Source organism: Neopsephotus bourkii, unplaced genomic scaffold (genome assembly GCF_033783945.1).
Source record: "Neopsephotus bourkii isolate Nb327-2 ecotype Australia unplaced genomic scaffold, CSIRO-AGI_Nbou_v1 NB_1770, whole genome shotgun sequence".
Taxonomy (NCBI): domain Eukaryota; kingdom Metazoa; phylum Chordata; class Aves; order Psittaciformes; family Psittacidae; genus Neopsephotus; species Neopsephotus bourkii.
The window spans coordinates 884341-900421 of NW_026902244.1; the positions used below are offsets into that span (position 1 = coordinate 884341).

Consider the following 16081-nt stretch of genomic DNA (forward strand, 5'->3'; position numbering starts at 1 on the left):
TCCAGTTGGCTCCTTCAGCACTTCACAGGTTTGGGCCGTCACTGTATCAGCAGCTTGAGGCAAGAACCGTTCCTTCCTGCGTGCCTTGTGCGGAGCCAACTGGGTTGCTGTGATAGATCCCGACAGGCAGCAGAGGAGCGTGCCAGCTGGCCCCCGAGGTGCTCATCCCAACTGCTTCTCAGACTCTGCTGCCTGCTGAGGGTGCCAGCTCTCAGCCCACACTCCTCTTCCCCTTCCCTAATGAGAGGGAACAGAGTCTGATTGCAGACAGGAACTTCTGTCTCAGTGGTTGTAACTGGGAGAACTGGTTTTGATTACAGTAGAATGTGAAGATGGCACGGAATTGCACAGCCTCTGAGTGACTGAGCTCTTAGCAGGGCATAAAGCCTTCTTTTTCAAACATTTCGGGTGTTATGTTATGGGGTTTTTTTAACTTGTAAAAGCTTTCCCCTCTCCCCACCTGATTTAAGGCTAAATATTTATGAATGAAATCTTCTCTATGCTTGCATCCCGAGTAAGTGAAATTTGGATTTCAGATTGTTTCCTCCAAGCCCACCATCCCACTTGATGACACCCCTTGTGAGCCACCAACCAGTCATCTTCCAGCAAAGGTGGATCATTTCCTGAATTCACCAACAGGTGTTCTGGTGTGTAATGTGCTGGAATTGCTCATGCAGTCTAAGTGAAGGATTTGAAGTTATATTATTACAGGTAAATGAGATGTACAAAGTGATGGGCTGAAATTAATGTTGGCTTTGGGCTTTCCTTTGTTCCAGAATGGCGTTCTTTCTGGAGGAGGTGATGACTTGCACCAAGCGTCTCCTGGAGGTGATATCTGGCTGGCTGCCTCGACATTTTTTCGGTGCAATCCTGGTTTCTCTCCCAGCTCTTGCAGTTTTTTCACACTTCACCTCTGATTTTGAAACAAATATACATGTAAGTTGTCGAACTCCGTTTCATAATCTGACGTTTTGGATCTAACAAAGCTTGTTGCTTGCCTGCTGTCTCCCTTCACCTCCCTCGTGCTTTACATCTGTTTGATACAGATCCCTTAGAGGGATAGGGTTTTGTGTGTGATGAAATGCCTAGTTTGTTATGTAAATACAGTCACTTGCTTATTTGAAAACTCTCGTACAAAAGAGGAGAGGGATGCCTCTGAATGCCTGCCTACGTACATGCTTACATACATACTTTTACTTTTTCTTAGACCAAACCCTTTCTGCAGGTGGTTGTTTTAGATAATACAAGTAGCGTAAGTCTTGTCATTGTGTTGTTTCTGGGTTTGATTTAGAGTTTATAGTGGGAGGTGCTGTGTATGACTTAAAATTTTGCCTGCACGTTAGCGAATTTCAACAATGACAGCAGTACTGTCAGGGGATGTTTTTCATTGTGGAGTTAGATGGAGGAACTTGAAGGAGAAGACAGCACATAGAAATGATTACTGTGCTGTGCGGGAGCTGCAGGAATGGCTAAAGGAATGCAATAGCTGTCTGTTTAAAAAAATTGAAAGAAGTTGGCATATTTAGCCCAGCCACAGAAAGGTCCACAGGGGATTTGTTGTCTCATTTAATAAAAACAGTCAGAAGAGGGGAGCAAGGGGTTAAATATTAACTAAAGGGAAGAATAGAATACTTTAAAGGCTAACTGTAGCATAAAATTGATGCTTGAAAACTCTGTGAATAAAATGGACTGGAACTGGAGCTGAAAGTTCGGTTTTCTGCAAGTTTCTCTTAGGTAACACAGTGCAACATCCTTCCTTTCCTGGATCTTCAGGGAATTCTGTTTCACAAACATCTTGCTATTTCAGGCCCCTGGGTGTAGGTAGTGACCAGATCCTCTTCATTCTTCCTATCACAGCTTATTACAGGGTATTGGGAAGTGTTTGTTCTGTGGGAGCATATGGACCAGACGGTTTTTGGTCCTTCCCAAATTAAACAGATATTCCATGATTACCAGTCACAGAGGACTGCATTTGATATTCTTCCACATTGAGTGTTTAAAATCATTTGCAGCTTTTACCTTTTGTGAATGTCAATTAACCATTTTTAAGCTGTAAAATTTATTTATTTGTTTATTTATTCAGTTTAATGATGGTCTTTTTCCCTTATGACCACCAGTACGTTAATTGTGGGAATGTTTTCCTCACACTGAAGGGAGGTGAAAACCTTCAGATCTGTCCATTGACTCTGTTATCATCCCATTCACCACCGTCCTTGGTCATATCTCCAAACATTTATAAAAAGTGTTGGAAGAACCATCTTTAGTGTATTCTCAATGCCTGCTCAGATCAGGTGGCCAGTCTGAGTGCTTCAGGCAGCAGCAGCGAGGTGGTGGTGTTTATAACCAAACTGAGAATGAACTTTGCTTTCTTTCCTATTGCAGGTCCTCTTAAGTTGTGGGGCTGTTGGCTTACTTCCCAAGAGGTGTCCCAGCTCATCTTGTGCTCAGTGTTCCAACAGTCATGGAGCTCTGGGAAATGAAGTCAATTTATAGAGGGTCAGGTAAGTGTCATATTTTACTGTGACATGGTTTTGCAAAGTTTTTTTTTATTCATAGCATTTTATACCTTCCCTGGATTTAAAATAATTAAGATCAAAAATAACCAAAGCAGCAATGAAAAAAAAACTTTCCAAAGCCATGCTTACATAGTAAAACACAGCGCTTCCTGACCCTCTATAGGCTGGCTCCGTGCTGGGGCGTCACTTGGAGTAAGAACCCATGCTCTGCCACTTTAGGAGACCTGAAATGGGGGGAAAAAAGTAAGTTCAAATTCTGGGGGTTTATGGACACTTCTGAAATTCCTCTTATCCATTTTTGGGTCATTCAGAAAAACAACAAATGTGATTGTGGTTTAAAAATGGTGACTTATGTAAGGGTGTTTTTCCATACACTCTGTCTGCTTCTGAATCACATGCTTATTTGTTATGCTACAGAATTGCTAATCTGCATTCCCTGCACTTCAGCTGTATAGGAAATTTAAAATGAGAGAAAAAGTGAGAGAATGATCATTTGATACTGTAAACTGCCATATGTAGCTAGAACAGAAATCCATAATATGGTTGTGAAGTTTCTGTTCTAGTTGGGATGGTCATGAATATTCTTGATAAAACCCAAATTTCCACATCAGCTTGAGAGTTTTGACCACTATAGGATTGTATCTTGGGAAAATTAAGACATTTGGGGAATATATCTGTCCTGCGCTTCCTTTTCTTTATCCAGTGAAAATGTGGAAAGGGAAAAGATTTTTGAGATGCAGCATTTGGAACAGAAAATCTGAAATGCTCCTTTCAAATTGGCACAAGTGAGTGTGTTACCAGACATTAGTTTGACAATGACTGATCCCAGTCTTTTGTTACCAACACAGATTTTTTTCTTATTTGAATGCACTTGTTGCTGGCAGGTGTGATAACAACATTTAAAAAGTGTTTTTAAAAGTAGGCAGTTAGATGAAGTTTCTGAGGGTTAATGTGCTCCACATTTTCAATGCAGTGGAATTTTGATGTTTGGTTAAAAATAGACAGCCTAACCCCAGCAGCTTAGAGGAGGTTACCAACTGTTTACCTTCCTCTTTTTTTATATTCTTTTTTTTATTCTTTATTTTTATCTTTTTCCTCTGTTTTGCTTTTCTTGCTTTCTCTTTTGCTTTCCTTTTCCTTTCTCCTTTCCACTTCCTTTTCTTTCCTTCTTCTCTCTTTTCTTTTTTTGATAAGAAGACGTACTTAGCCTTTTGCAAAGGTAAACTGAAGGTATTGAAAGTTACTGAACTAATGGTTATGTAATGCAGTAATATAAAAGTCCATCTACAGAAAATTGTGATGAACTACCTGTGCTAAAAGTTTTCTTGCTCTTTGAAGGGAAGTTCTCCATCTTCGGATGCTGTGTCCTGATGCAGACACTGTGAGGGATTACTTGCCATGCATATAATACAACCAAAATCGGATCCTTCTCTTTCATATCACACATTCTTTAATTTACACTGGCATTTATGTGCAGGAGGGCTCCAGTCAGCAGAAGACGCTAACTCGTGCTCTCTCTCTCTGTTGCAGTACACCATGTTTATGTGTTGTGCGATTCTCATCACCATTGTGCAGTACTGTAACTTCTGCCAGCTTAGCTCCTGGATGCGATCTCTGCTGGCAACTGTAGTAGGAGCAGTGCTTCTCATTCTGCTGTACATCTCCTTGTGTCCAGACAGGTGAGCATCACACCTTAGCACTCATGGACTGTGTTTTAGATTAACAACTCTGGTTTTCTCCGCCAGTGGAGTGAGGGTCTAATGCATGGGATTTTAGCATCTGCCATGACTTTCTCCAGCCCCTCAAACTTAGTATTTGGGAAGAGTTCTTCATTTTTTATTTTTATAGTTTTAAGGATTTCAAGACAATATCTGAGGAGCCCTTTTCCTGTCATCTGTTTTGAAATGACACTCTGTCCTCAACCAGTGTGTTTCCAGGGCGCACATTCTTATCAGACCCATAGAATTGCCTTTCACCATTTGTTTGAAAACCTGTTTTATTATAAAGAAATCTCCGGTATATTTGGTGATCCAGAGAGCTCAGTTCCCTCTGGATTTACTTTTGGTGATACCACCCATGTAAGCATGGCTTTGGAAAGTTTTTTTTACATCTGGTGATACCACATTCCCTCAGTTCCCTCTGGATTTATCTTTGCCCTTAGGAAGCATGTATCTTTCTAATACCTCCTTTCTCAAGGAGTTTTCCACTGTGGGAGGCAGGTGCTACAATTTAATAGGATTCTAATACACTGTTTCCTTACTCACTTTCCTGCCTTTTCAGAGGATGCTGCAGGACAGTAACCAAAGAATCAAGTTAATGCAATTTCTGTGCAATAACCTTAAGGCTTTTAAGTTTTTCCTCTGATTTTCTCCATAGGAGAATTTGTTCGCAGTATTCCCTTTTTACTTTCTTGCCAAAAGATTCAAGAGAGTCCTTCCAGGCCATTCACTCCTATTGTCAGAATTTTATAATCAACTTGCATTTCTCAGTGGCTTAAGAAATGTCATAGCCTTTGGCTCTCCTACCGTAGTGTGGGCTTTGCAAAGACTTTTAATGCTAGATTATTCTAGTTCCTATCTCTTCTTCAGATGCCTGTTCAATCATACAGTGAAATACATGAAAAACTAGCAAACCAAAAAGAGTTTGCAGGTACATGTTTTGTGTGAGCATTCAGGTTTTAATCCCCTCTTCAGGTATCTTCAGTGGTCTCATTTAAATCTTGATCAGATTTATATAAAAAAGGGCAGGGAGAATAAAAGTCACCCTTTATTCACGTCTGTAAGTTGGGAAGTGGCTGTAAGGGTTGTAGGAAGAAAGTTCTTCCTTGGGAAAAAAAATAAGCTGGAGTCAGTTGACAAATGGTTTCCTTGGTCATATCAGACTAAACCTGTGATTTGAAGAGGTGTGACCATTAATGGGCAAAATAGAAATCAGGGGATATATTATTTCATCTTGAAAAAAATAAATATTTAAAATAACAGAGCTGTTCAACTGCAGGACTGACAAAATGATATATAGAATTGATTATGAATAAAAATAGTCCAGGTTGAACTATTGAGACCCATAACTTTGGTTTGTTAATAATAACTTTTTTGTTCCTCTCCTATCATTACTCTGGATAATGGGTAACTGGAGCTTTGTGAGCATCACAGGCAAATAAATCCATGCTGCAGATTTCTTTACTTTTTCCAAAAGTAAGCAATCTTGAGAGTTGTCATACATGATTGTGATAGAGAAATTGCAATACAAGTAAACACAAAAGTTGCTTGAACTGCTGAATGATTTTCTGTAATTGCATTTTCAAAAATAGGCCCCAAATTTGTTTGGGGAGGGGTTGTTGGGTTAGTTTTCTTTCTTTAATCTTTGTATTGTGTGGTCAGATAAGATGAAGCCATAAGTGAGTTTTAGAGTTCTGAAATTGCTTTTTCATGTTGCCAAGGTAAGATTGGATTGTTTAACACTTCCCTGTAACAGACATCAACTTGACTGCATTATCATCTGTTACTCTTTAGGGATGTTTGTATCTCTGTGTGACTAGTTGCTTCTTCCAAGCAAAAAGTGCAGATAAGTCCCATTCAAACAAAGTTTGTCTGAAGCTGATCAAGGATGCAGCGCGATTACTGGTCCTGCAGTCTACGTAATAGAAAAGTTTAAAATGATAACTGGAATTCTGGCAGGGTGCTTTGTTTATTGCTTTAACTTTCCTTCTGAAATCAATGCTTTTTTATTTCAGCTCTATGGAAACTTTTCATCTAGATTTGGCACAGAATTTTAGGTAAGCTTTATATTAAATTACCGTCTTTATGTTTAGGGATAGAAAAATTTCCATTCAATTATATGTAGCAAAACTTTGCTGCAGAAATACACGTGGGAATTCAACAAATTGGTTGAGCAAGTTGTGTTTAAGCTCCTTGTGTATGTAATTTCCTTTGTAGGGGACTTGGATATGACCAGAAATCATCAGAGAGCTGACGCTGCAGTCACTGAGTTATATAATGCTGTTTTCTTTCAGAATTTGATTTCTAGGAACTAGAACTATGGAGGAGCTATAAAATACCATCTGTTTGTGCAGTAGTAGCAGTTTTTAAAGCATTATCTGTACATCGTGAGCTATTTATTTTATTTCCTTGGTTGATTTGCACCATCCAGAAGTGTTCTGAGTTGGATGCTATCCACAGCTTGCCAGGTGAGAATTCGCTGTGGTAGAGGAGCTTCAGCTGAAAATGCTGTCTGTGAAGCCAGCTGCCTTCACTGAGATGAGCAATGCTGGTGTTGACAGTCTGGGTGCTGTCTGCCCCCCTGAGCTCACTTAGGTAGAATTGCAAGGCATATCCTTGGGAGCAAATGAGATTTTAGCCCTCAGACTTGTAAACAAACACACACCAATCTTTTTTTTTGGGTTATTATATCCCCCTTATAAGTACACATGTTCGAGATCTGCTCTGATTGTTTCAGTGTGGAATTTCTCCTGGTTTTATTGCAAGTTTTGCAGTACCATTTTCAAACTGTTTTTATTGGTCTCTGCTATTAAGAAAGTAGTGTTTGCTAACTACAAGTTTGGGGGCAGTGATGGGGCAACGTTTTACTTGGTGGAATTAACAACTCTGTGAATACGTGAGTCAGTAATTAATCTAAACAAATGTGTTTTGAGGCATGTGTCTCTTTTATTGGGAGTATGTATCAAAACAAGTACCTTTTAAAAAATACCATCTACATGAATGCTGTGGTAGTTTAGAAAACATGTTTAGAAAAGTTTAGAAATGTTTTAGAAAACATTTGTTTAGAAAAGTTATTATAAAGAGGTGATAACTGTGCTTTCACATTGGATATTTATTCACCAAGAAGTCAGCACTTACTGCAGTGTTGGGGGTTTTGTTTGCTTGGTTTTAACATGGGTTTTCCTTTTTTTGTGGCTTTGATTCATGAAAGATAACTTAATTTTCATAACAGAATTCCAGTTCACTAAATCCAGAATGGGAAGTTAAAGCCAAAAGAACAGAGGTGGCTTGAGGGTTTTTTGTTTTGGTTTGGTTTTGTTCGGGTTGTTTCTGTTTGATGTTTTAGTTAAAAAAAAAAACAAAAGGAATTTGCTGAAAAGGCAACGTACAAAATATTAAAGCATCACTGATTATGTGGCATACAATGTACAAAATATTAAAGGTGATCACTGCAGTAATGTTTTAGGATTAGCCTGAGCTTGGGTCCTTAGTGGTTTATTATGAGTTTGTGAAATCACCAAACCTTTTATGCTGCTCAGAATTACAAATATCTTGCCCAAGCACTGACAACAGCTTAGTTATCTCCTGTCCAGCTGCTAATCACTACTAAATGATAAATTCTGCCTTAACTAGTTGACAGCCCAGTCTTCTGTTCAGTGACTGTTTGTACACCATCATTTGTTAGAAATCTGTCAAAAAAAAAAGCTATCAAGCATTGCTTGCATGCAAATATTTTTCTTCCATAAATAAACATATAACTTTCAACTCATGGCAAGTAAAGGTAAGAAACCAAACCAAGCAGCAGATGTTGCTGCAAGCAGGCATGGAGCGCACTCTGCCTACTGTAGAAATCCTAGCTTGCCAGCTAAAGGCCAAATAAGGCAGTGACCAAGATATCTCTCTCATTAAACACTTCTAAACTTCATTTTTAACTTTTTATTCTGAGATAGAGTCATAGTATCATAGAATTGCTAGGGTTGGAAAGGACCTTAAGATTACCAAGTTCCAACCCCCCTGCCATGGGCAGGGACACCTCGCTCTAAACCATATTACCCAAGGCCTCATCCAACCTGGCCTTGAACACTGCCAGGGATGGAGCATTCACAACCTCCTTGGGCAACCTATAGATTTGTATTTTGTCTGCTAGTCCTTCAGTTGGGGGAAAAAAATGTGTGTCTATAGTGCAGAAGTTAATACTTCACAGCACTCGCTGTTGTGTGTGTCAGCAGTGGTTTTGTCAGGTTAATTGGCCACTGTCTCTGTTGTAAAGCAGGAATTGTACCAGTTCAGTGTGATCTTTGTTAACAGTCCAGGCTCCACTGAACTGAACCAGCCCAAATTTGTAAATCAACACAATCCTTCAAAGTGCTGAGAGTTAAAGAGAGAACTAAGAGTTAGTCCTATTCAATTTCTACCATTAATTTGCAACAGAATTTGGGTTCTCTTTTCAGGGATCTTTTAAGTGCATTATTGTTTACCACAGTTCTAGTGTTGTGTGCAAACAGAATTTCCCCTTTCTCCTGGTGATGGAATAATACAAAATTGAAACTCCCTTATCTTAACAAACTGGTTTGCTGTTGCTTTCTTACTGAAACAAATAAGGTTCCTTGCTCACTTCAGTCAGCATACAAGTTCCTTCTGTGTTCCAGGTGGGCCAAACAGACTTGCTTGTTTTGCATGCCTTTAATGAGGTTATTCCCGCATCTTGGTCAAGAATTGAGATAATAATTAATGTTGTGTGGGAAGAAAGTCCTAGTGGTAATGAAGTATTAGCACAAAGTTCAACTCTGGACTGTCCACACTGTGCTCAGTAAATCAAAATATGGAATTTGCCTTTTTTTTCAAACAGACTAGCTCTTTAGTCCCAGAGTTATACAACCATAAGCTTTGTCTTTTAAGCAGGAAATATTTCTTGGTCGCATTAATTTCTTAGAGCAGGTAGAGTATATTGTTTTCTAGTTTGTGACCACTCAAGGAGGAACAGTGATAGGCCACTTGAGGTGGGTTTTTTTATAGCCATCCATTACATGTTCTTCATCAAAAGTAGCACTTTGATTTCCCTTTTTCACACTGTTCCACCATAGTGTTACTCTTTAAGATTTAGCAAGCATGCATCCTCTTTAAATACAGCAAGATATCCAAATCCAAACATAGGTTATTGGCTCAGAAGCAGAATAGCTTTCCAAAAATCTTTGTAAGTGGAAAGCCATTATCTTTGTGATTTGTGATCAAGCCAAAGGAGATTCTATCTCCAGAGCTCTCACTTGTTCCATATTCAACACACAGCCTGGATGAAGATGCCAAGTTAATAGGTGTCTGTGCCAGGAAGCACTTCACCAGTTTGACTTAAAGGAACATTGTCGGCTTAAGATTTCAATTTGCATGATTTTTAAAATCTGTTTTCTGCTGCAGCACCTCATAAAAAGTAGATCTTAAAAAGATTTGGGGGTGTGTGATCCTTTCTGTTATAGGTGTGTGCAGGGGTTCTTTTTCCTTCTTTCCATTCTGAAAGGTAGCTTCAGGTCACCCTTGCTAACTGACTGCGTAAGATGATTTATAGTCCTGTAGGTCTTGAAATCTGATTGCTGCAACATCCAGAAATTCGATTTCCAAATGAGTAAGATGTAATTGCTCTCTCCATCAGGCTGGCATCTCATGGCTTTCTGTCCTTATGCTTGTAGCAGTCCCACCGTGATCAGAAATGCCTGCTCTGGAAAAGATACTGCACCTTCTTTTTTGAGATACTAACCCACTACCTTATTAATGAAATCAGGTCAGCTTAGAAGTGAGGCACTCGATTCATATGCAGATCTCTAAGGTTGTACACCCACATGGGAAATAAGGTCAGGTCAGCACTGGAGGAGATGATTGAGTGCTTGCAGATGCCAGTACTTGAGGAGTGGTGAATGAGAGGCAGCAGTTTCTTCTTAAAAGGCAGATCTTGTGTTCAACACAAGCCGCTTTTTGTAACAGAATTGGTGATGCTTGCCTAATTCATTTAAGAGGAATTCAAGTACTTTGAGGAACATTTTGTACAACAAACTGTAAATAAAAAGCTTTTAATGACTTAAATAAATCCCTGTGGCAGGGATGTTTGATGTTAGAGCAGATTATCTGGATCAAACTCATACTCTCAAAGGGGTAACATGTCCTTGCTCAGATTCTCTAGCAGATCTCATCTCACAAGATACAGAAAATAATGAACTGTTCTGAAAAGAACCTGAATCATGCTCCTCAACCAAGATTCATTCCTCACCTTCTCCAGCCTTACTTATTTTCTATGCTCTCTTACTTATCCTCTCCTCATTGTGTTTTATAAGCCCATCGAATGGGAGGATAATTTGCTACCTGCAAAACAGGTAGCAAGGATTGTATTTCAAGAATTGTTACGTGTCACATTCTAGTCACTAACAACTTAGCCTTTGTCTTAGTGTCTGACTTGTCTGTCTAGGGAGAAAATCAATAGGTTCATGGCAAAGGTTCAGTTGAGAAAAGTAGTTGTCAGGGAGAAAGGAAGAAAAGGAAGGAGTCAGTATAGCAAAGCACCAGCAATTATGAGAACCTGTTTGTAGGGACCTACTTAGTGAGTTAGCAGTAATCCCCTTTCATTCTTCCCCTGTGTTTTTTTAATAGCAAGCCAATAAAATTAATCTCCTGGGAGAAGTATATTCATGGTTGAAAGCATGTTTATGTGTATTTGTGGAAGTATATTGAAAGTATATTTATGGTTGAAAACAAAAGGAGTAATTTCCAGCAAAATATGCAGTCTTATCTTTAATCTGAAATTCAACCTGTAAGCTCTCTGGTGTAAATATTTTACTTATGGGAAACTTTTTCTCCTACAGGGTTACTTTGATAAAAGCTAATGAATATAAATGAAGACCATAGCACCTACAGATGTTTTCAGGACTGTGCCCATTCATCTGTTTCACAACTCTGCTATGGTTTTGCTTGCTTCATCGTGCTTGTTTTTGTCAATCAAATATTGGAGAATGAACATTCAGAAAAAGAAACTGAGCCCATAATATAGCTCCATTGCTTAAGTGTCTGCTTCCATTTCAGAAGTGGAAATGTCCTGCGTGGGCATAAAGAAACAAATTGAACTTAGAAATGCTTTCATATGTTACAGAAACAAATTTAGTTGTCTTCAGCTGCTGCTACAGTTGTGCTCTGAGTTTTAATCTCTTCTGCTAACATACCTTCATAAGAGGAATCCACACAGACACTGTAGAGATGGGTTGTCTTTCTGTGTGTCAAGGAGAAAGTTTGATGCGTTGCCTTCCCTTATCAGACCATTTCTTTAACATGAAGAATTTCAGCATGTGTCTGCTCATATCAGATCTCAAGCTTTGGCATAATTTTATAGAAAACTTGCAGTGAAGTGACTCCAGGAATCACTTCATGCCAGTCTGTCTGGGTTCAGACTTAGCTTCTAGGATCACATAGGTGATGTCTCCTCAGAGGAAATTTGTGACTGCATCTCTTCAGAAAGTTGAGCCGTAGACTGCAGATGTCTCCTTGTTAAGGGTGGTTTGGCACTGGAAGCACACTCCATCAGTGCTTTATGATCTCAACAGGCAGTTGATGAACGGTTGGAAGGATTTGAAAGCCTGTTCTGGAGCTATGTGAGACATGGGGGGGGTTAATTTTTTTTTTTTTTTTTAAATTTTGGCACTTTGAGAAACTTTCTGTCTCCACCATGAAAAGCTTCAGTGATTATAATGTACAAAAGGTGTCAACCCAGAGCTCCATATTCTTCGCTTTGATGCAGTTATCCATGAAGTGTTTTGTACAGGGTTATCTACTTCCCAGACCTTCGTGTGTTACCATTAAAGGCATACTGCAAAGGTCTTTGATGAGGAAACAAGGGAAAGGCACTAGGAGTATAAAGCAGATGTTTCTGAATATTGGAGGCAATACGAAGAAAGATAAATCCCACAAAATTTGTGGACACCCCTCATATAAACATGCATGTGCACACATATCACTCATAACGCATATAGAGGCTTTTTTAAATATGTATTTACTTGTAGTGCTTTTAGTTGTATATTTAGATATAATGATAACTGTTTCCTTGGTGACTGCTGCACAGGCCAGGCAATTTCTGTGTTGCTGAACCTGATGATAACCCTTTAAGGAAGTACTCAAAGAGTTTAACAATGAAATTAATTCTTTAGCATGCTTAACAGCAGATAAAGTTATCAAAGCATATTTTATAACTTAGTATGTAATGTACACTGCCCATACTTCTTTTTCTAGCAAAGAATGCCTTTGCTAGATAGGATACAGAGCAGAAATGGCAATGCCCTAACTCTCCATTTTTAAACACACCTTTCATGTTCTTCTGCTTCCAGCTCCAGAAAGAGTCCATGCAACAGTTCAGTGCCAAATGACATGAAGAGGCCAGCAGACCTGATTGGCCAAGAAGTGGTTTTGGTTTCCTTCCTTCTGCTTCTCCTGGTCTGGTTTCTGAATCGAGAGTTTGAGGTCAGTTACCGTCTCCACTACCACGGAGATGTGGAGGCCGACCTTCATCGCACCAAAATTCAGAGCATGAGGGATCAAGCAGACTGGTTGCTGAGGAATATTATTCCATACCATGTGGCTGAGCAGTTGAAAGTTTCCCAGAGCTATTCCAAAAACCATGACAGTGGCGGAGTAATCTTTGCAAGTATTGTGAACTTCAGCGAGTTCTATGAAGAGAACTATGAAGGAGGCAAAGAGTGCTACAGAGTCTTGAATGAATTGATTGGGGATTTTGATGAGCTGCTGAGCAAACCACATTACAGCAGCATTGAGAAAATCAAAACAATTGGGGCAACCTATATGGCTGCTTCAGGACTGAACACCTCTCAGTGTCAGGACAACAACCATCCCCACGGACATTTGCAGACCCTTTTTGAATTTGCCAAAGAAATGATGCGAGTGGTGGATGACTTCAACAATAACATGCTGTGGTTTAATTTTAAACTTCGGATTGGCTTTAATCACGGCCCCCTCACTGCTGGGGTCATTGGCACCACCAAGTTGTTGTATGACATTTGGGGTGACACTGTGAACATTGCTAGCAGAATGGACACCACTGGTGTCGAGTGTCGTATACAGGTGAGTGAGGAGAGCTACCGCATCCTAAACAAGATGGGGTATGACTTTGACTATCGAGGGACAGTCAATGTGAAGGGGAAAGGTCAGATGAAGACCTACCTTTACCCAAAATGCATGGACAGTGGGATTGTGCCACATCACCAGTTGTCTATATCCCCAGACATTCGGGTTCAAGTGGATGGCAGCATCGGGCGATCTCCAACGGATGAGATTGCCAACCTGGTGCCTTCTGTACAAAATTCTGATAAGGTAGCCCATGGCACAGTTAACTCAGAAACCAAGGACATCCTTCCTTCCGCCAAGAAGCTCCAGAAAGACGCGGTGAAAGCAGAGGAGAGGTGCAGGTTTGGCAAAGCCGCAGAGAAGACTGACTGCGAGGAAGCAGGAACTGAGGAGGTCAATGAACTGACAAAGCTAAATATCTCTAAGAGTGTATGATGCACTGTCAGAGTTGCATGAAGTGCTCTGTCAATAGAAACACAAAAACATTTGCAATTGGCAGTTTTCTTTTTCAAGAGAGACCTTCTGAACACCTGGGTTGTACGTTTGTTTTCATTTCAGCGCCTGGTGCTGTGTGGATCACAGCTCTTCAGGGCTTGTTTTCATCCATCTCTCTCCTCCATGCCCCAAATCACATCCCAAGCTCCCCAGCTCCCTGTGCAACCATCTTAAGCTGAGTAGAGGATATTAAGTGCCTTCAGATATACTCCATTGGACTCCCTGTCAAGGTACAGAGGCCCCAAGTGAAATCATAGCTTTGGGTATTTATCTAATTTTAGAGAAAAGAAAAGCTGTGGTTATATCATTTTTATTGTTGTTTCTCACAAAACACTTTTTTTGGCTAATGCAACTCCTTGGGTTTTTTATATCTCTGAACAATGTTTTACTGTTATCAGACCTTTTGTATGTAAACACACAGACAAATGTGCATGTATCTACCATATGAGACTGACATAAAGTGCCAGTAACATACGAGAAAAGAATGTCTTGGAGAGGGGGTGACACAATTTGACTTTGTGTTGGGCTGGAGGAGAAGTTCTGGAGTAGCTCAACATTTAGTGAAGAGTAGGCTAAAAAACTGCTGTAGTTTTTCTTCTCCTTTACCAATGCTTTCTTCAACCTTAATGTGCCATTGTGTGCTTTGGATACACTTCTTTTCCATATAGCCAATGAGTTACTTACTGATATGTGGGAATGGAATAAGGGTTTGGACATCACCAGCTTTGAGGACAGGTTTCCAGAAGCAGATGAGTGACCATGTGAGTGTTACAATTCATGTCTTAATGAATCTAATGCAGTTTCATGTTAGTCAGTTAGCTGGCTGAATTTGCAAAGGTCAGTGAAGTTGGTGTCTCTAAGCTGGTCTGATTTGAGAGATAGAGAGAGAAAAGTGAAATGAATGTTTGGGGAATGCCTCTATTTATTTATTTATTTTATTCCTGTTTGGGTTTTTGTTCTGTTTTGTTTTGTTTGGGGGTTTTTATGTGTGTGTGTGTGTGGAAGGGATCAGGACAGATGAATTGGTAATGGGTTTAATAAGAGTAATAAGATGGTGTTTCAGCCTCTTTGAACTACCAACCACACTGTGAGGATGTTACCTAGGCAATATTTGTTTCAAAGCTGGTGGAACTTCCAAAGCCACCAAATGCATTTGAGTATCCCAGCTTCCCTCTGTACTGAATCAATGGTGCTGCACAATATTTTTCAGGATTTCCCCCCCTACACTGTGCTTTTGCAGCAGGGAATGAAACAGCATGCTCCCTGCGTGCCACTGAAAACAGGAAGAGGGAAAAGAGTACTTTCTAGTGAGCTGAGAAGCACAACAATTTCCCAGTCCTGCAGGTGACCCTGTGCAGGTCCCTGGGACCAGAGGCCTGCGGGAGCACAGGAACCTGCTTGCACAGAGGGACCTGCAGGACAGGGGCATTAGACTATACCAGTTTGCCCTCTGCATGCTTCCATCACCTCCTTCGCTTACATTTGATGCCCCTCTTTGGGTAATGTTAATTATTCAACTATTCCAGTTCAGTCAACTCCTTGTGACACCAAATAAAATGAAAGAACTTTTATGCCCAAAGTAAGTTCATTAGCTGGGGAGGAGCTGGTGAGATGCAATGCTGTGCTGTCTGCAGATTGGTGTGGGGTTTAATTCTTTCTATCCATCTGAACTAAAGTTGGAATATATTGATACTCCTTGTTATTCCCTATGTGATTTTTGGAGTTTGAGTAATAAATATATATATTGTGAAGTTCCTATTCAGCTATTTGAGATCCATCTACACTCCACAGTTAGCGTGGAGCCCTTGAAGCCTGTGTCAAATGTAAATCTGAGATTTCTGGGTCAGACTCTGCACACTGTTCTCACAAAAGCTGCTGTTTATGCATGTCTAAAATGTGCTTGATAGAAAAGCTATTTAAAATTAATCTGACTTGCTCAGTCTGCCAGCGTACAAACAAGCAGGAGATACTCATTCCTGTACCCTTTGCCACAGATGCTGTAGCCTGTTTGGGGGCTCTTTGTGATGAGCAACAATGTAAGATTTTTATTAGTGCACAGTTTTACAGCAGCCTTCCTTCTCTGTAGATTGAAACTAGCCCTCCTCTGCCCCCATCCCCATAGTGGGTTGCACTTCCAACTTTCAGGTAGTATAATTCTGCAAATACCTCTTGCATCTGAAGAATGTATTCTTGAAACCATTTTTAGGGTTTGTGTTTGAGTTACATGTATGTCAGTATTCCTTT

General features: G+C 40.0%; 1 protein-coding gene across 3 annotated transcripts in view; it reads left to right on the plus strand.

The window, feature by feature from the left end:
* ADCY9 (adenylate cyclase 9) overlaps positions 1–15595 on the plus strand; it is an 86625-nt gene extending 71030 nt beyond the window's left edge. For 2 of the 3 annotated variants that reach the window (XM_061379446.1, XM_061379444.1), the window contains 4 exons: positions 777–936; positions 4047–4195; positions 6250–6291; positions 12589–15595. In XM_061379446.1, coding sequence (XP_061235430.1) covers positions 777–936; positions 4047–4195; positions 6250–6291; positions 12589–13777 — 1540 coding nt within the window. In that variant the 3' untranslated portion in view covers positions 13778–15595. The remainder of the gene's footprint in view (positions 1–776; positions 937–4046; positions 4196–6249; positions 6292–12588) is intronic. The other variant, XM_061379445.1, reaches the window with a different exon arrangement.
* Positions 15596–16081: the final 486 nt, after the last annotated feature.